At 41.5% G+C, this 21,565-nt stretch overlaps 1 protein-coding gene across 1 annotated transcript; it reads left to right on the top strand.

Moving 5' to 3' along the window:
- Positions 1-1,389: 1,389 nt before the first annotated feature.
- Positions 1,390-20,447, top strand: LOC139411836 (trichohyalin-like). Its single transcript, XM_071158578.1, has 5 exons — positions 1,390-2,459; positions 3,150-4,216; positions 4,801-5,347; positions 19,976-20,291; positions 20,430-20,447. The coding sequence occupies exons 1-5, from the start codon at positions 1,390-1,392 to the stop codon at positions 20,445-20,447; spliced, it is 3,018 nt and encodes a 1,005-aa protein (XP_071014679.1).
- The last annotated feature ends 1,118 nt before the right edge of the window (positions 20,448-21,565 follow it).

The following is a 21,565-nucleotide window of genomic DNA, read 5'->3' as shown; positions in this document are numbered from 1 at the left end:
ATTAAAGACAGTTAAATTGAGCAGAAGTTGAATTATTATTTTAATATTGTAGTAAATTGTCTGAGTTCACTTCCTAAATAATGTGTTGACATTCCTTTGCTCCCAGCTACAAGCAGGCAGAGATGGAGGTTCACTTCCCGAGAGAAGAGAAGAAGACCTGTACAGAGAAGGAAGCCCACATGCTTGAGTTGAGGGGGAAGGATCGAACAATCCGAAATCAGAAGAAGGAGATGGACAGACTTCAAGTGTGCCTCTGGGAGGAGGAAAAGAAGAAGAGGAATGGTGGAACGGAGAAGGACAAGATCATTGAACAATTACAGTCTGAGACAGACCATCTCCGAGCCCTTTTAAAAGATGAAAGGAGGAGAAGAAGAGCAGAAAGGGGTATCATGAAAGAGTGGAAGGCTGAGATCCTGAGACTGAGGGAGGCAGAGAGCCAGAGGGAGGCAGAGAGCCAGAGGGAGGCAGAGAGTCAGAGAGAGGCGGAGAGCCAGAGAGAGGCAGAGAGAGAGAGAGAGGCAGAGAGACAGAGAGAAGCAGAGAGACAGAGAGAAGCAGAGAGACAGAGAGAAGCAGAGAGAGCCACAGAAGCAATGGAGCACCAGAGAAAACTGCAGGAGATCCACAGACTCAAACGACTGCTGGATCTACTGATGGTGGACCTACAACTGGCCCACGTAAGACATGTCATTGTTATTATTAAAAGGCAGTGTATATTTACCCAGCTGAAAATGAATAGTGGCAGACAGCGGTACGCTAACCCAATGTTAACTTTTATTCCTTTCCTTAACCCTTACCTTAACCTCACTGAAACTATACCTAACCTTTACCTTAACCCAACCCTAGGTCCTGAACCTAACCTTCATTTATCTCAACCCCTATGCCTTTCTTCTGCCGGTTGAATATCCACTTCCTTATTAACGTCATTACTGTTGTTGTTGTTGACTGTATCTGTGCAGGTTGTAAATAGTTGCATTAGTGAAGCATCATTTGTAGGAGTAATTTCTACAAGCATAAACATCAGAGGCAACATTGTTGTAACATCACACAAATTGTAACAGGAATTTCTCAAACCCCTAACTGAATGGGCAAGAAGGTTGTGTGTTTGTATTTGTACACATTTGGACATAATTGATTCCATAAAATGTCTCAAATTTTTTCAAACCATGTCAATACATTAATTGACAATGAATTGTCCAGATTAATTGATCAAAATGACCCTGCTATTGATGTTGTCCAGTGTTTGATTCAATACCTAGCTCTAGGTTGTATTTCTGTGTATCATTCTCTGCAAATCCATTGAAAGTATGTCTTGGTAATAGATTATCACTAATTTTACCTTTTAAAATGAAGCAAGAGATTGAGAGATTGAGGCTATGGCAGAAAGTCATGGAGGATCAGCGACCAAGACTGGCCTGGAACAACAAACCTATTGAAACAGGAAGAGAGAGGGAAAGAGAGAGGGAAAAGGAGATGGAAAGGAAGAGAAAAGCAGAATTGGAAAGACAAGAAATGAAGAAGAAAGTGGAACAGGCAGAAGAAACGATAAAAGCGTTAGAACGAGAGATTGAGAGATTGAAAGAGATTGAGAAGGAAATCATGTTTGAAAGAGAAAGAGATGTGCGTATTGCAGAGAATGAGAAAGTCAAACTGGTTAACGAAAAGGTAAAAGAGTTAGAGAGAGAGGTTGAGAGACTGAAAGAAGATATGACAACAAAAGAGATTCAATACAAAATCAAATTTGAAAGAGCGAAAGAAGCGTTTAGAAGACAGAATGAGAGAGTGAAACAGGTTAACCAAAATGTACTAGTGTTAGACAGAGAGGTTGTGAGAATGAAAGAAGAGATTAGATTGAAAAACGAGACTGAACCAGAGAGAACATTTGATAGAGACAGAGAGAGAGAAAATGATTGGAGACGAAGTGAAGAGGAGTTGAAAAATAGAGTGGAGAGAGAGATGGAGATGGAGACAGCCCTCATCAATGACAAAAATACGTCTGAATTGGAGGAAGTCTTCAAGAAAATCAAGGAACAGCAGATAGAATTAGAAAATATGGAAACAGACAAATATAAATGGAAACAGAATCAAATGGACATGGAGGAGAAGATGGAGGGTGAGCACAACAAACAGAAAGAGGTAGAAAGAAAGAGAATGGAGAAAATACCAAAACAGAGACAAGAAGAAGATGAGAAGAAGAAGGAGATGGAGAGAGAAGAAGAAGAGGAGAGACGCAAACAGAAGCACATAGAGATGGAAGAGGAAGAAAGAGAGAGGGAGAAAGAGAGACAGAGACAGATCAAAAGGAAGAGAATGGAGAAGAGACAGAAAATTATGGAAAGAGAAGAAGAGAGACAGAGAGAGATTGAAAGAGAGATTGAAGAAGAAAGATGTAAACAGAAGCAAATAGAGATGGAAAAGGAAAAAAGAGAGAGGGAGAAAGACAGACAGAGAGAGATCAAAAGAAAGATAATGGAAAAGAGACAAAAACATATCGAAAGAGAAGAAGAGAGACAGAAAGAGATTGAAAGAGAGCACGAAGAAGAAAGATGTAAACAGAAGAAAATAGAGATGGAAGAGAAAGAAAGAGAAGAAGAGAGACAGAGAGAGATTGAAAGAGAGCACGAAGAAGAAAGATGTAAACAGAAGCAAATAGAGATGGAAGAGGAAGAACGAGAGAGGGAGAAAGAGAGACAGAGAGAGATCAAAAGAAAGAGAATGGAAAAGAGACAAAAACATATTGAAAGAGAAGAAGAGAGACAGAAAGAGATTGAAAGAGAGCACGAAGAAGAAAGATGTAAACAGAAGCAAATAGAGATGGAAGAGGAAGAACGAGAGAGGGAGAAAGAGAGACAGAGAGAGATCAAAAGAAAGATCATGGAAAAGAGACAAAAACATATCGAAAGAGAAGAAGAGAGACAGAAAGAGATTGAAAGAGAGAATGAAGAAGAAAGATGTAAACAGAAGAAAATAGAGATGGAAGAGGAAGTACAAGAGAAGGAGAAAGAGAGACAGAGAGAGATCAAAAGAAAGATCATGGAAAAGAGACAAAAACATATCGGAAGAGAAGAAGAGAGACAGAAAGAGATTGAAAGAGAGAATGAAGAAGAAAGATGTAAACAGAAGCAAATAGAGATGGAAGACGAAGAACGAGAAGAAGAGAGACAGAGAGCGATCGAAGAGAAAGAAAGACGACAACAACAAGAGGAGAGAAAGATAATGTTTGAGAGAGATCAAGAAGAAGAAAATATATGGAAACAGAAGCAAATTGACATGGAGAAGGAGGGAAGAGAGAGGGAGAACAAGAGACAGAGAGAGATAGAAGAGATACACAGACGACAACAACAAGAGGAGAGACAGAAACAAATGGAGAAGGAGAAAGACAATGACAATCAGAGAGAGATGGAATTAAAAGATCAGCAACAGAAAGAGATGGAGAAAGAAAAGATGATTATGAGAGAAAGGGAGGAAGCAGGAAGAAGAAAGGAAGGGCAGAAAAATATTTTTGGGGAAATTGAGGGACAGAATGAACTGGAGATAGAACAGGAGAGAGAGATGGAAGAAAAGCAGGAAGTGATTAAGGAAGCAGAGGAAGAGTACAGGGAAAGAGAAGAGAGAGGAAAGGAAGTAAGCATGAAGAAACATGTAGTAGTTAATGTTAAAGCAAAAGCACGGGAAGTCTTCAATAGGCGTAAAGAGAGGAGGTTAGAAGTGTTGAAGGGGGAGCGAGAACACATAGAAAGAGGACAACAAATCAGGAGGGAGAAGGAGGAAAGACGGCTGGAGATGGAAAGAAAACAGGAGAGGGCAAGACAACAAGAGGAGCAGGATAAAAAACGAGAGATTGAAATTGCTAGACAGAAAGAAATGTTGAGACTAAGAGAGGAGGAGAGGCAGAGAGAGGAAGAGAGAGAGGAGGAGAGAAAGAAAGCCATTAAATGCCTTTTATCTTTAATCAGAGAGAGAGAAGAAATAATACAGGCAAAAAAAAGAGAGGAGATGGTGGAAGAGGAAAGAAGGGAGATCCTTGAGTACAAGAGGGGTGACTTAGAGGAGGAGGAGAAGGAAGATGACAAGGAGGACATTCTCCCACCCGATAAAAGTATCCGAAGGAGAGCTGTGGGCTGGGTAAACAAGAAGTGGGAGAAGAGGAACCTCAGAAAGATAGAGAGAACGTATCAGAGAGAGGCTGAGGAGGGCCATAAGATCGTCCACATAGGTAAGACCTGTTTTCCCTCTACTTATGACATTATCCTCTTTAGTCTCCTCTACACACATAAGTTCCACACCAGTCATCATGTTGCATCATTGTTTCAATATAAAACTACTGTCCAAAGAATATGTTAGCTGACATGGCTCATTGAGTGACTGACTGACATAACAAGAAAAATACTGCTGATAACAACCACGTTTTTAAATGGTACCTTGTGTCATCTACTAGTCTAACTCTCAAGACTAAGTAGAGACCCAGAAAGAGTTCCTAAAAACACACACACAAAAACGTGTTTTGGGGGGATCCGGGGGCTACTAGTGGCCATGCGGCGCTAAGCGATCACATATGCCCTGGCACTATACAAAGAATAGGTGCCATTCTGGACTCATGTTCAACTTAGGGCCAGGTCAATTCGGGATGGGAATTATTGCACTTTATTGACAAATTCCATGCCTTGCTCAACTGAAAAGAGTAAAGAATCATTGAGATCCAATTGTGTTTTCTATTCTTCATTCCCTGTGTCCATTACATTTAAGTTGATACCAGATCCACTAAGATGAATGTAAACTCTACTTCTTCTCCCCTCCCAGCCATCCCTGGACACACAAGGCTAACATCCACCATGACCCGGGCAGAGAGAGAGAGGGAGAAGAGGAAGGAGCTGCTGAAGGCTGAGGAGAGAAGGAAGAAGATGGAGGATTTCAATAAGCAGTGGAGAGAGCGGTCCCTGCTTAAAAAACAGACTCGTCAACAACTGAAGGAGGAGAGGGAGAGGATGAAGGAAAACTACCTGGAGCAGATGAATCTGGAGGCTGATGCTCAAATCAACAACCGGTGTCTAACCACCCAACACAGCCACGATTACAACCACGGTCAGGAGTTGCCCGGGTGGGCCAATGGCCAACAAGTAAGCCAAGAGCCCACTGGATCTGCTGATGGCCACCAGGAAAGGCCAAGGAGGCAACAGGCATGGGCAGAGAACCAGGAGGGGAGTTCAGAGAACCAGCAGGAGGGGCCAGAGAACCATCAGGGGGGGCCAGACAGCCAGCAGCTAGAAGCTCCAGAAGAGGCTGAAACATCAGAGCGAATATCCAAGACAAAGAAAAAGCCAAGCATCTGGAAGAAAATTAGGATGAGGTAAAGAATGTTTAAACATCTATTCATGTTTTACACTGTTAATATACATGTCATCACTTTAAAAAGTGACATTATCCAAATGTGAGGGTTTAGTGTACATGCAACACACATGTAAATATATAGATACTTACCTGTCTCTGTGATGTCTTACAGCCTTCCTGACGTGCTGTCTGCCTAGAGCTGGAACTCGATGAAGCCACAGTTCCACTGAGGTTACGTTGGTAATTAAAAGTGTCGCCCAATAATTCCTCCTCCTCTTTAAGTCATCGAGCCACATTTCCTCCTCAAAACATTATAGTCTCCTCAAGCCAGCAAGTATCCTCTTTATCAGGCAACAAACCATCGAAGGTCAGTGACCCTCCTCCCAAGAACAGAGACTCTCATCTGTATCCTAGTTAAATTCATCTCTGCTTACCACCTCTACAGTCCTAGAAAATATCCCAAAAATGGAAATGGTTTCAACAGAAGTCCTCCCCTCAGACCAGTGGCTCCACAGACCAGAGTTTCTCATCTTTATTCAAGTTGAATGCAACTCTGATCATTTCCACCACCTCTCCTGTTAAGGGGAGGTGCTGAAAAGGAGGTCTGGGAGGAGGTCTGCAGGTAGCCTGGACCGGACCGGTAGCAGCTAAGTTGCTGGCTCCATCCCCGGGCAGAGCTGCTCAAGTCAGGCCAGTGATGTTTGATGATGTCCTTTTTGTTTGCAAAGTTTTACTCTTTAATAAAAGCATTTATTAAAAAAGCAATATTGTTGTTACGGTGTGGATTGTTTTGTTATTTATTAGAATTGAAACATCCAGTAGTCATGGTAGATGTTAGACTTTCAATGAGACACCTAACATTCCATCAGTTTGATACAATGTGTGACATGTTATATTAGAGAGGAGTCCTCTATACACATCTATTTTAGACCATAGGAGAAATATCAGATTGAAATAGCTTCTCTAAGAATCTGAGGAGAGAGCAACAGTAGAAGCATCGTTAGCTCTCCCACCTCCAGTTTAGTACTCGGGTCATTCCACCAATTGAGTACCTTTTGGGGAGTGTAACTTTATATTTCACCTAATTCTAACATTCTGTCATAAAAAGCACATGTTCAACTTAATATAAAACATATTTTCCCATCTCAAAGTAACAAATACATACTATAGTAAGTGCCTATTAAGTGCCAAATAAAGTGACAGGGTTGACTGTAACAGAGTTGACTATTTCATCTAGAATCAACCATAGATCCCCATGTGACAGGGGGAATGGAATGCAAGCTTACCAAACACATGTAAATAGTTTAAACATTTCTAGACTGTCTATCTATAGGTAACAGGGTTGGTGTGTTATAATTCACCCACCCAGTGGTGATTGCAGCATGTACATCTTGGTGGGGAAAACTCCCCCAAAATGTTTAAGATGAATTCCAGCAAAGCCACTACACAACACAACACTAAACAATACATTAATTGCACTATAACTTTAACAAACGGTGCCCACAAACTGTTAGGGTCGACATAAAGCTGTCCCAACAGCAGAGCTTTCTTTTCAGCACCATGGAGAGAATCATTTAAAAAACATAGCTGATATGGCTGACTTGCTTAAACAAATGTGGTTTCTACTGACAATTGAGATGTACAAACTATGGCACAAGGGGACAACGAGTGGACTACAGGATATCTGTAATTTAGATTAAGACAATGAGAGACCTAGGATGAACGTCGTCAATATAACCATTTGTTCAGCACTTTTGAAATGTACAGCGACAGAATTTTGAACATGGGCCATTCTTACAGTATTCTCCCTGTACACCAAGTCATAACTGCATATAAGCAGACAATTAAATCTCGTACAATATTCGATGATTACATTTCTCTAAAACAGGCTATAGTCTACATGTGCACCATCAAGTCAGAGCAGTAGGCTAAGTTATGAGAGGGGAAAGGGACAAAGTTATTAGGGTGAGGCACATGGGCTACTAACAGCTTACTACACAACATACACTTAGTATTACTTTCTTATCTACAGTATACATGTCTCCCTGTAATGATATTCGTCTTCCTCTGACGAGGAGTATGAAGGATCGGACCAATATGCAGCGTGATACGTGTCCATGTTGATCATTTATTAACATTGAACACAAAAAACAAAATAACAAGGACAACGAACGAAAACAAAACAGATCTGTCTGGTGAAGACACAGAGACAGAAAACAATCACCCACCTCTAAAATGGGGAAAACAGTATGATTCTCAATCAGAGACAACGAACCACATCTGTCTCTGATTGAGAACCATACCAGGCCAAACACATAAATACTACATAGAAAAAATAACATAGACTCCCCACCCCAACTCACGCCCTGACCAAACTAACACAAAGACATAATAAAGGAACTAAGGTCAGAACATGACACTCCCAGGCATATTACATCATTTATAGAGAAGCTTCCAACCACTCAGGAGTCATGCTGAATAGCAGGCTAGTGATTGCTTTGTTAAGCTTGCAGTTAGCCACTGATTCCTTCCAAACCACTCATTGTTGAATTTGCGATTTTCCAACTTTTTGTGTTTATTTGGAAAGGTTGATGACAACAGATACTTTTTATCTATAATTTCTCTTCATATGACAAGGATTGAAAAGGATTTGCCAGTAGATTGTTGACTGGATGCATGATGATGACTGCTAGCTTGGTAGCTATGATTTTGAAAATATGATGTTGAACCAATCACGGCGCAACCAGAGAACATTACCAACCCCTACGCTCCGTATTTCTCACTGGCTGCCCCACCACCACAGAAAGCACTAAGCTGGGCTGAAACACCTGCATTTATGAGCTGCCTTCCTCAAGAAAGCAAAAAAGAGAAGTTGTCTGTATGCAGCTTTATTAACTCAATTATTTTTTTAAAAGTAGACATTGTTTGCAAACTGATATGTGACACATATTAATGCAAAAATAACATGCAAAGCAGGCAACATATAAATATATATATTGTTGTTAAACACGTGGGGCTCAAAACGGGTGTGGCGCCGCCCCACCTGCCCTAAATGACGGCTCGCCACTGACAACACTATAATCAAAGATGATTCTATGATGAATACATTATTATTAAAAGATGAGCTCAACGTTTTTATTGGTGAATCAATATTGAATGATTTAATCATACAGTGTTTTACAGTGGTGAAGTTAGCTTTATATTAAAGATTCAGACTTTGCTCTTCAAACCTCTTCAACGGAACATGCAAGGTTGACTAGGCTACCGGGGGCGGCAGGTATCCTAGTGGTTAGAGTGTTGGGTCAGTAACCGAAAGGTTGCTAGATAGAATCCCCGAGCTGACAAGGTAAAAATCTGTCATTCCTCCCCTGAACACGGCAGTTAACCTACTGTTCGTAGGCCGTCGTTGTAAATACGAATTTATTCTTAACTTAATTGCCTAGTTAAATAAAGGTTAAATGAAAAAATATATATATATTAATGTAATATTCTAAATTGGCTGATGATAGTGAATAAGTTAAACCCCTTGTTTTTACCATTCGGTGTCATATTTACCTTTTTGGAGGTGAAATGTAGCTAAAAATGTGCCATTCTCTGCTCAGAGGGTTAAGGAACCGTCTTAAAACTGCATCGCATACAATTGCCTGTAAATGAAAAATATCAATACCTTCTCAACGACATGACAGAGATCTCAAACAAATTTGACACTGTTAAGAGACCTCTTTTCTCGAATGCAATTAGTTACATTATTTTAAAGTTCTATAAAATCTACTAAAAGTAAAACAAGTTACTTTACATAAAAATACTTTTAAAAAATCAATATCTTCCACCCCATTAGGCTTTCATGAAAACAACCAACTGTTATTGGTTGAGGGACGTCATCCCTCCAATCAACAGCAATTTGTGTTTGTATTTGTTGGCTTTGGATACTTTTTGACAAACATTCATTAAATTTGCATGAATAATACTTTAACATGTCAATAGATTCCACCCCATGAGACATTCATGAGTAAAACTAACTGTGATTGGTTCAGGGACCTCATCCCTCCAATCAATAGCAATTACTTTTGTATTTCTTGACTTTGGTGATATTCTACCAACTTAAATTGACTTGACAGTAAAGATACATTCTTAAAACGTCAATAGCTTCCACCCCATATTACTTTAATGAATACAAACAACTGTCATTGGTTCAGGAACCTCATCCCACTAATAAACGTCAATTACTTTCTGTATTTTTTTTTACTTTATATTTTTTAATGAATTTGAATGGACTTTACCTGAAAAATGCTTCCCTAAAACTTCAGTAGCTTCCACGTTTATGAATACAACAAACTGATATTGGTTCACAGACCTCTTCCCTCCAATCCACGGTAATTACGTTTGGACTTTTGAACATTACAATTGAAGTCAAATTGAAAACATTATTGGTGTTGTTGAATTAGGTTTTCATAATAGCAAGCTAGGACTGATGGTTTGGTTATCTAAACTAGCAAGTGTGTTTGTTTGTTACCAAGGCAACTACTGTAGCTATCTAGTAAACTTGCTAGCTACTTCAATGGATGTTGAACACATTTCTACCGGCAAATGTGTTAAATTATAGCCATGGTATAAAAGGGATAATCAACTCAGGGCTTTATGGTTCTCTGGAAAATAATGCAAGTCCATGGAAGGTCAGTTCCACAGTGTTCATTATTTACCATAGAACTCATAGTCCCTCGTTGATTATCCCTTACATCACTTTATGAGCTGGATTTGCCTTTCTTTGCAACAGTGGAGGCTGCTGAGGAGACGACGGCTCATAATAATGGTTGGAATCGAGTCAATGGAGTGTTATCAACCACATTAAAGATGTGGTTTCCATGTGTTTGATACCACTCAATTGACTTCATTCCAGACATTATTATGAGCTGTCTTCCCCTCAGCAGCCTCCACTGCTTTGCAATTAGTTTGTTTGTTTTCAGTTGGTAGCATTTAGCTAACAGCGTCTATGTGAATTTGCTATCAGTTTGTGCTAATTTGTTAGCATTCTGGTAATAGAGGGCAATAGGTATTTCTTGTGTTTTTAGCACCCCCTCATGTGCTATGCCGGTAATACTGTAAATCCCGGTATGAGAGAAGGATGGTATGACAATATGAACATCTGGATACCGCCCAAGCCTAATCACCACAACTACCTACCACAACTACCTATCACAACTACAACACCTACTTATCACAACTACCACAACTAACATAACCGTATCTACCATCATCACAAATACCATACCATAATTACTTCACCTCACCACACCTACCATCATCACATCTACCATAACCACACCTACCATCACCATACCTACCGTCACCACACCTACCATCATTACACCTACCATTCCTACAATCACCACACCTATCACACCTACCATCACCACACCTACCATCATTACACCTACCATCATTACACCTACCATCACCACACCTACCATTGTAATTGTGGATGGATATCCTGCTTCATTCAATGATTATGGTATTGTAGAAGGTAGATACAGGAGTAGCCTATAGTCTACAATAATAACGTCATTGAATGTACTATAGTATCATTTATTTAATTGATGAATGAAATTGTAAATAGGCTCCTTCATTCAGTGAATACTGGATGTCTTTCTATCTCTGGGAGTATGTTAATGAAGGCTTTTCAGCTGTTGAACTATGGCAATGTCCAACAAATGTCTAAATCTTTCTTTCTTTTAGTCAACAAGTGATGAGCCAGATCAACCAATCAACGTCACTGCAGCTGTTCTACCCACCACCCCCACTGCTCTTCCTCCACCACCAACCTCATCCTCTTCTCCTGTTCAACTAATTTGCCGCCACACTAGAAAGGAATGTACATACAGTTGAAGTCAGTAGTTTACATACACTTAGGTTGGAGTCATTAAAACTCATTTTTCAACCACTCCACAAATTTCTTGTTAACAAACTATAGTTTTGGTAAGTTGTTTAGGACATCTACTTTGTGCATGAAACAAGTTATTTTTCCCCCAAAAAAGTACCGACAGATTATTTCACTTATGATTCACTGTATCACAATTTCAGTGGGTCAGAAGTTTACATAAACTAAGTTGAATATTGCATTTAAACAGCTTGGAAAATTCCAGAAAATGATGTCATGGCTTTAGAAGCTTCTGATAGGCTAATTGACATCATTTGAGGCAATTGGATGTGTACTGTGAGGTTCTGTGTTACACACTATAGCCCTTACCATTTCATCATATGTGATGGAATACTATTTGCTGTTGGCTTGTGTGGGTATATGTGTTATGCAACATAGCTGACTTGAGACATTGTTAAGGCCTTTCTCGTGATGGAAAAATACAGAATAACATGAAGACAGGACCTGTGCAATGAGTTGTGGGGGCACATTCAGAACGTAGTGTTGGGAGAAAAAACAGTATTTTGTTAGATAACAGGAGCCAGGTGTGAGATAACTGTATTGAGTGTGTGAGCGCATAGATATTCTACACAACTACAACGACTGACCACTGAAGCGCCAAGGAGGCTGGGACCAGCTCGTGCGCCAACAATCAACGATAGGCTGGGTGAGTTTAAACCACGCCCAGTCTCTATTCTGACAGGCCGGCTCGGAAGCAGGAACTACTTCTGTCAAGAATATATTATAATATCTTTGTCAGGAACAAGTCAGTTCTCTGTTTGCCCTGCGAGGTGGGACAGAGAGCCCGTATATACAAAAATTGCATTTACCACTTATTGCTTAGCTAATAAAAAATACATAGTATACAATCGGTGACTCAATGTCATATTTATCCTGATACCAGATTCGAATAGACGCAACCCTAACAGTACCTGTGGATGTATTTCAAGGCCTACCTTAAAACTCAGTGCCTCTTTGCTTGACGTCATGGGAAAATCAAATGAAATCAGCCAAGACCTCAGAAAAAAAATTGTAGACCCTCACAAGTCTGGTTCATCATTGGAAGCAAGTTCCAATCCCCTGAAGGTACCACATTCATCTGTACAAACAATAGTACGCAAGTACAAACACTATGGGACCACACAGCCGTCATACCGCTCAGGAAGGAGACGTGTTCTGTCTCCTAGAGATGAACGTACTTTGGTGCAAAAAGTGCAAATCAATCCCAGAACAACAGCAAAGGACCTTGTGAAGTAGCTGGAGGAAACAGGTACAGAAATATCTTTATCCACAGTAAAACGAGTCGACATAACCTGAAAGGCCCTCAGCAAGGAAGAAGCCACTGCTCCAAAACCACCATAGAAAAGCCAGACAACGGTTTGCAACTGCACATGTAGACAAAGATCGTACTTTTTGGAGAAATGTCCTCTGGTCTGATGAAACAAAAAATGTTCTAAAATTCACCAAATTTATTGTGGGAAGCTTGTGGAAGGCTACCTGAAACGTTTGACACAAGTTAAACAATTTAAAGGGAATGCTACCAAATACTAATTTAGTGTATTTAAACTTATGACCCACTAGGAAATCAAATCAAATCAAATTTTATTTGTCACACATACACATGGTTAGCAGATGTTAGTGCGAGTGTAGCGAAATGCTTGTGCTTCTAGTTCCGACAATGCAGTAATAACAAGTAATCTAACTAACAATTCCAAAACTACTGTCTTGTACACAGTGTAAGGGGATAAAGAATATGTACATAAGGATATATGAATGAGTGATGGTACAGAGCAGCATAGGCAAGATACAGTAGATGGTATCGAGTACAGTATGTACAAATGAGATGAGTATGTAAACAAAGTGGCATAGTATAGTATAAAGTGGCTAGTGATACATGTATTACATAAGGATACCGTCGATGATATAGAGTACAGTATATACGTATGCCTATGAGATGAATAATGTAGGGTAAGTAACATTTATATAAGGTAGCATTGTTTAAAGTGGCTAGTGATATATTTACGTCATTTCCCATCAATTCCCATTATTAAAGTGGCTGGAGTTGAGTCAGTGTCAGTGTTAGTGGTGGCTGTTTAACAGTCTGATGGCCTTGAGATAGAAGCTGTTTTTCAGTCTCTCGGTCCCAGCTTTGATGCACCTGTACTGACCTCGCCTTCTGGATGATAGCGGGGTGAACAGGCAGTGGCTCGGGTGGTTGATGTCCTTGATGATCTTTATGGCCTTCCTGTGACATCGGGTGGTGTAGGTGTCCTGGAGGGCAGGTAGTTTGCCCCCGGTGATGCGTTGTGCAGACCTCACTACCCTCTGGAGAGCCTTACGGTTGAGGGCGGTGCAGTTGCCATACCAGGCGGTGATACAGCCCGCCAGGATGCTCTCGATTGTGCATCTGTAGAAGTTTGTGAGTGCTTTTGGTGACAAGCCGAATTTCTTCAGCCTCCTGAGGTTGAAGAGGCGCTGCTGCGCCTTCTTCACGATGCTGTCTGTGTGAGTGGACCAATTCAGTTGGTCTGTGATGTGTATGCCGAGGAACTTAAAACTTGCTACCCTCTCCACTACTGTTCCATCGATGTGGATAGGGGGGTGTTCCCTCTGCTGTTTCCTGAAGTCCACAATCATCTCCTTAGTTTTGTTGACGTTGAGTGTGAGGTTATTTTCCTGACACCACACTCCGAGGGCCCTCACCTCCTCCCTGTAGGCCGTCTCATCGTTGTTGGTAATCAAGCCTACCACTGTTGTGTCGTCCGCAAACTTGATGATTGAGTTGGAGGCGTGCGTGGCCACGCAGTCGTGGGTGAACAGGGAGTACAGGAGAGGGCTCAGAACGCACCCTTGTGGGGCCCCAGTGTTGAGGATCAGCGGGGAGGAGATGTTGTTGCCTACCCTCACCACCTGGGGGCGGCCCGTCAGGAAGTCCAGTACCCAGTTGCACAGGGCGGGGTCGAGACCCAGGGTCTCGAGCTTGATGACGAGCTTGGAGGGTACTATGGTGTTGAATGCCGAGCTGTAGTCGATGAACAGCATTCTCACATAGGTATTCCTCTTGTCCAGATGGGTTAGGGCAGTGTGCAGTGTGGTTGAGATTGCATCGTCTGTGGACCTATTTGGGCGGTAAGCAAATTGGAGTGGGTCTAGGGTGTCAGGTAGGGTGGAGGTGATATGGTCCTTGACTAGTCTCTCAAAGCACTTCATGATGACGGATGTGAGTGCTACGGGGCGGTAGTCGTTTAGCTCAGTTACCTTAGCTTTCTTGGGAACAGGAACAATGGTGGCCCTCTTGAAGCATGTGGGAACAGCAGACTGGTATAGGGATTGATTGAATATGTCCGTAAACACACCGGCCAGCTGGTCTGCGCATGCTCTGAGGGCGCGGCTGGGGATGCCGTCTGGGCCTGCAGCCTTGCGAGGGTTAACACGTTTAAATGTCTTACTCACCTCGGCTGCAGTGAAGGAGAGACCGCATGTTTTCGTTGCAGGCCGTGTCAGTGGCACTGTATTGTCCTCAAAGCGGGCAAAAAAGTTATTTAGTCTGCCTGGGAGCAAGACATCCTGGTCCGTGACTGGGCTGGATTTCTTCCTGTAGTCCGTGATTGACTGTAGACCCTGCCACATGCCTCTTGTGTCTGAGCCGTTGAATTGAGATTCTACTTTGTCTCTGTACTGGCGCTTAGCTTGTTTGATAGCCTTGCTGAGGGAATAGCTGCACTGTTTGTATTCGGTCATGTTACCAGACACCTTGCCCTGATTAAAAGCAGTGGTTCGCGCTTTCAGTTTCACACGAATGCTGCCATCAATCCACGGTTTCTGGTTAGGGAATGTTTTAATCGTTGCTATGGGAACGACATCTTCAACGCAAGTTCTAATGAACTCGCACACCGAATCAGCGTATTCGTCAATGTTGTTATCTGACGCAATACGAAACATCTCCCAGTCCACGTGATGGAAGCAGTCTTGGAGTGTGGAGTCAGCTTGGTCGGACCAGCGTCGGACAGACCTCAGCGTGGGAGCCTCTTGTTTTAGTTTCTGTCTGTAGGCAGGGATCAACAAAATGGAGTCGTGGTCAGCTTTTCCGAAAGGGGGGCGGGGCAGGGCCTTATATGCGTCGCGGAAGTTAGAGTAACAATGATCCAAGGTCTTTCCTCCCCTGGTTGCGCAATCGATATGCTGATAAAATTTGGGGAGTCTTGTTTTCAGATTAGCCTTGTTAAAATCCCAAGCTACAATGAATGCAGCCTCCGGATAAATTGTTTCCAGTTTGCAAAGAGTTAAATAAAGTTCGTTCAGAGCCATCGATGTGTCTGCTTGGGGGGGGATATATACGGCTGTGATTATAATCGAAGAGAATTCTCTTGGTAGATAATGCGGTCTACATTTGATTGTGAGGAATTCTAAATCAGGTGAACAGAAGGATTTGAGTTCCTGTATGTTTCTTTCATCACACCATGTCACGTTGGCCATGAGGCATACGCCCCCGCCCCTCTTCTTCCCAGAAAGATGTTTGTTTCTGTCAGCGCGATGTGTGGAGAAACCCGTTGGCTGCACCGCTTCGGATAGCGTCTCTCCAGTGAGCCATGTTTCAGTGAAGCAAAGGACGTTACAGTCTCTGATGTCCCTCTGGAATGCTACCCTTGCTCGGATTTCATCAACCTTGTTGTCAAGAGACTGGACATTGGCAAGAAGAATGCTAGGGAGTGGTGCGCGCTGTGCCCGTCTCCGGAGTCTGACCAGAAGACCGCCTCGTTTCCCTCTCTTTCGGAGTCGTTTTTTTGGGTCGCTGCATAGGATCCACTCCGTTGTCCTGTTTGTAAGGCAGAACACAGGATCCGCGTCGCGAAAAACATATTCTTGGTCGTACTGATGGTGAGTTGATGCTGATCTTATATTCAGTAGTTCTTCTCGACTGTATGTAATGAAACCTAAGATGACCTGGGGTACTAATGTAAGAAATAACACGTAAAAAAACAAAAAACTGCATAGTTTCCTAGGAACGCGAAGCGAGGCGGCCATCTCTGTCGGCTCCGGATGAAAGAAATAAAAGCTTAAATAAATCATTCTCTGTCCTATTATTCTGACAATTCACATTCTTAAAAGAAAGTGGTGATCCTAACTGACCTAAGACAGGGAATCTTTACTTGGATTAAATGTCACGAATTGTGGAAAACTATGTTTAAATGTATTTGGCTAAGGTGTATGTAAACTCCCGACATCAACTGTACATACCCCTGTGCCCATCTCTTTGCAATATGGTCCATCCAGGGCCTCAGCTGGACGCCTACAATGTGAGAAATGTAAACAAGATGCTATAATAGTGTGTGTGTGTGTGTGTGTGTGGTTTGAGTTCCAGAAAAAGACATGAGTGTGATGTGCCCCCTGTGCCCCCATGAGTGTGATGTTTAAATGTTGAAATGCCATGAATGGAAGATGACAAAGGAGATAGTGATGAGGGTGAGAACATCCAGTATGAAAATAAAGACCCCTTGGGATCTAAAATGAGTGTGGGGGCCCTCTTGTGTCTCCTTTCTGTCCGTTTGAGGATACTACAGTCACCCCTGGTGGAGGATCTTGGAACACTGCTATTTAAGAGGTTGATGAAAACCTTCAACGGTGGTGGTGCTATGTTGCATGTTATCTTGAATACCAATCAGCAGTTTGAGGACAGAATGAAATGGTGTAAACTTAACAGGTTGAACTTGTTGAGGACACTCTTCTAAAAAGGGGTTCCAACAGGGTTCTTGGCTGTCACCAAAGGAAAATCTTTTTTGGTTCCAGGTAGAACCCTCTGTGGAATGGAGCCCAAAAGTGTTCTACCTAGACACAGAAGGGGTTCTACCTGGAACCAAAAAGGGTTCTCCTATGGGGACAGAGGAATAATCCTTTTAGGTTGTAGAAAGCACCTTGTTCTTAGTGTAGGTCTATATTGCAGTGGTGGTTCAGTGGTTTTCTGTAATAAAATAAATGGTTCATTGGTGGTGGGGAGTTAAGATGATCTGAAATAATATGAAACACTTTTAGCACTGCCTCTGATCTGGAGGACTCACTAAACAGAGAACATCCCTGGTCACCCCTACTGCCTCTGATCTGGAGGACTCACTAAACAGAGAACATCCCTGGTCATCCCTACTGCCTCTGATCTGGAGGACTCACTAAACAGAGAACATCCCTGGTCATCCCTACTGCCTCTGATCTGGAGGACTCACTAAACACAGAAGCTTCGTTTGTAAATTATATCTGAGTGTTGGAGTGTTCCTCTGGCTATCAGCAAATACATTTAAAAAAAATAAAATTGTACCGTCTGGTTTGATTAATATAAGGATTTTTAAATGTACTTTTACTTTTGATACTTCAGTATATTTAAAATGAAATACTTTTAGACTTTTACTCAAGTAGTATTTCACTGGGGGACTCTCACTTTTACTTGGGTCATTTTCTATTAAGGTATCTTTACTTTTACTCAAGTAGTATTTCACTGGGTGACTCTCACTTTTACTTGGGTCATTTTCTATTAAGGTATCTTTACTTTTACTCAAGTATGACAATTGAGTACTTTTTCCACCACTGAGGCAAGCAGATCAGAGATGTCAAGGTGGCACCCAAGCATATGCCATGTGTATATGTGCAACACACATATATGTATGGTCATATTCTTTATGTTTTACTTCATTTGTTATCTGATGGATCCATCCCTTGTATCATTTTCTAGGCCTCCCAGGTATTTTCATTTAAAGTAATGTATATGATTACTGCTGCTAGGGGGAGCTGTGATGTCAATGGGGAGCGTTCGTGAGATCGTGAGGTCTTAGAGGTTTCTTCTTCAATCTTGGAGAATGCCTACTACTGAAAACTAATAACGTTTCTCTGTCTCATCATTTTACCCTATTAATCAAGTTACGTAATGTGCAAAAGTCCAATATGACTCTCAGCATATTGAGGTAACATGGTTAACTACATAGTCCATGAGTTTGGTCACGTTTGAAGGCAATTGAAGGGAGTTTTAACAGAGTGATAAACTGGTTGGTATTTTCCCCATTGTAAGTAATGGAGGTTGGCTAGGTTGCTAATGGTTTACATGTAAGAGAAGGGATCAAGATGGCATCTGAACTTTCTGCACTTTTTTTCAACAATATTTTAGATCCTATTTGTTTTATTTTCTATCAACAAAGACTCAGTTTAGTTCAGGTAATATTTGTAAATATGTGATGTCACGATAAAATGTGTTAATATTTCTACAAAAATAGCATTTAACAGTTCTCTAGCTTGATGCTAACCATATTTAGCTTGGCTAAGCGCTAGCTAGCTCTAGGTTAGTTGATTTCAGTCAACATCAGCTTACATGTTAGTAGTTTATAATATAATGGTTGTATCACCGTTTAGCACAGGCCTTCAGTAATGTATAGCTTTTTCCAAATTGACACTGATAGTACAGTGAGTTATATATAATGTGAATGTGTAGATGTGTGGTGATAGTATTTTAACCTCAGACCTTTTATTTTTTTGATACTGGAATATGAAATGTGGAGATGTAATGCAATAATAGAGTTGTAATGGATACTTGGTTTTGATGCAGCGACCAATGCAGCGACCGATGACATTCCACCCCCCTCTACTGGTCGGGTGCCAAGAGCAGAGGACTCTGCTGTGCACCATTGGGGTTCCTGCTCTGGCTGGAGCAGGCCCGCCCCCAACTCTTCGGGACCAGTCAGAAGACCACCACGACAAGACTACACCTACATTATTCCATGTATATAATCTGCTACAGCCTTTGTCTAGACCCCTTCTTCAGCTAACTCCTTCTGAGCTATATGAATCAGGTCTGTGCACGTTATACTGCAGGACAAGATATCTTTTGACTCAATAAACTGCCTTTTTGTTACAACTGAAATCCACTCTGTCCAGCGTCCATGATTTGGTCTCACTCTCCTGTAGTTAATCATCAACACTCATAATCACAAAGTCTCATAGAAGGAGTGCTGATCAATAATCAGTTTGGTCTTTTAAATTAAACTGAATACGTTTTGATGGACAGGAGGCGACCTGATCCTAGATCAGCACTCCTACCCTGAAACACTTTGTGAACACAATCCAGGTGTACTGTGATTATGAAGTTGTGATGAGGTATTATTATATTAGTTGTGCTGATGCATGATGGGTTGTAGGCTAGCGCTTGAGGACTCAACTCTGAAGACTGTTTCTGAATTCACTGACCTGGTGAGTAAATGTTGTGTACAATGGCACCATCTAGTGACAGAAACATAGAAACACACATTGTTGCTGAACGAAGGCATCTCTTTATTTTCCAGAAATAAAACTTGTAGACCTTTCCTGCAGTCTCTGAGGAGATGGACACCTCTTCTTCTTCTGGACGATCTCCGTCTCCTACTGGGACTGTCTTCTTACCCCCTCCTATCATGTGGAACAGTCTGTAAGTCATTCATCACATAACCAAGCTCTGGTCCATGGCGTTATGTGCGGCTTGCTGAAGGAAGGCTCAGTGTCTGCAAGCTGTACGTAACGCCCTGGACCAGAGTGACACATTACCCACCTCAGGCCAATATGGACAGTCAACTCATCACATTCACCTACTGTTAAGTCACAGTTGTGTTAGTTTTGTTATTAAAGACAGTTAAATTGAGCAGAAGTTGAATTATTATTTTAATATTGTAGTAAATTGTCTGAGTTCACTTCCTAAATAATGTGTTGACATTCCTTTGCTCCCAGCTACAAGCAGGCAGAGATGGAGGTTCACTTCCTGAGGGAAGAGAAGAAGACCTGTACAGCGAAGGAAGCCCACATGCTTGAGTTGAGGGGGAAGAATCGAACAATCCGAAATCAGAAGGAGATGGACAGACTTCAAGTGTGCCTCTGGGAGAAGGAAAAGAAGAAGAGGAATGGTGGAACAGAGAAGGACAAGATCATTGAACAATTACAGTCTGAGACAGACCACCTCAGAGCCCTTTTAAAAGACGAAAGGAGGAGAAGAGTAGAAAGGGGTATAATGAAAGAGTGGAAGACTGAAATCCTGAGACTCAGGAAGGTAGAGTGTGCTAGAGTTGCGTCAATTCGAATCTGGTAACAGGATAAATATGACAATGAGTCATCGATTGTATACTATGTATTTTTTATTAGCTAAGCAATAAGTGGTAAATGCAATTTTCTCTGTCCCACCTCGCAGGGCAAAACAGAGAACTGACAAGATGTATGTAAAACAGTATTCTTTATACTGTAATAGACAGTTCCAACCCGTCTGTTGGCCTATCACAGTAGAGGCTGGGCGTGGTTTAAACTTGCCCAGCCTATTGCAGGCGCTCAGGCGGGTCCCCGCCTCTTGGCGCTTCTGTTGATAGATGTAAGTGTTGCTGTGAAGAACATCCAGGCTCTCATGCTCCATACCGTTATCTCGCACCTGGCTCCTGTTATCTAACAAAAGACCGCTTGTTCTGCAACCCCACGCTCTGAATGTGCCCTGTCTTCTGTATTTTTCCATCATGAGAAAGTCCCCTGGCCCTGACACCTTTAACAATGTTTCAAGTCAGCTATGTTGCATAACACATACATACATCCACACAAGCCAACAGCAGATAATATTCAATCATATATATGGTAATGGGCTATAGTGCATAACACAGAAACCTCATAAGTGTCAGAGGGAGAGTCACAGAAACGAAGGAGAACCAAAGAAAACTGCAGGAGATCAAAAGACTCAAACAACTGCTGGAGCTACTGATGGTGAACCTACAACTGGCCCACGTAAGACATGTCATTGTTATTATTAAAAGGCAGTGTATATTTACCCAGCTGAAAATGAATAGTGGCAGACAGCGGTACGCTAACCCAATGTTAACTTTTATTCCTTTCCTTAACCCTTACCTTAACCTCACTGAAACTATACCTAACCTTTACCTTAACCCAAACCTAGGTACTGAACCTTTAACCTTAATTTATCTCAAACCCTATGCCTTTCTTCTGCTGGTTGAATATCCACTTCCTTTTTAATATCATTACTGTTGTTGTTGATAACTGTATCTGTGCAATTTGTAAATAATTGCATTACTCATTTGTAGGTTCTACAAGCATAAACATCTGAGACAACATTGTTGTAACACTACACAAATGGTATTGGGAATTTCGAGCAAGAAGGTTGTGTGTTTGTATTTGTACACATTTTGGACATAATTGATTCCATAAAATGTCTCATAATTTTTTCAAACCATGTCAATACATTAATTGACAATGAATTGTCCAGATGAATTGATCAACATGACCCTGCTATTGATGTTGTCCAGTGTTTGATTCAATTACCTAGCTCTA

The sequence above is a fragment of the Oncorhynchus clarkii genome, chromosome 6 (genome assembly GCF_045791955.1).
Source record: "Oncorhynchus clarkii lewisi isolate Uvic-CL-2024 chromosome 6, UVic_Ocla_1.0, whole genome shotgun sequence".
Taxonomy (NCBI): Eukaryota; Metazoa; Chordata; class Actinopteri; order Salmoniformes; family Salmonidae; genus Oncorhynchus; species Oncorhynchus clarkii.
The sequence above is the reverse complement of the archived record's forward strand: the minus strand, read 5'-3'. Positions and strand labels throughout refer to the sequence as shown.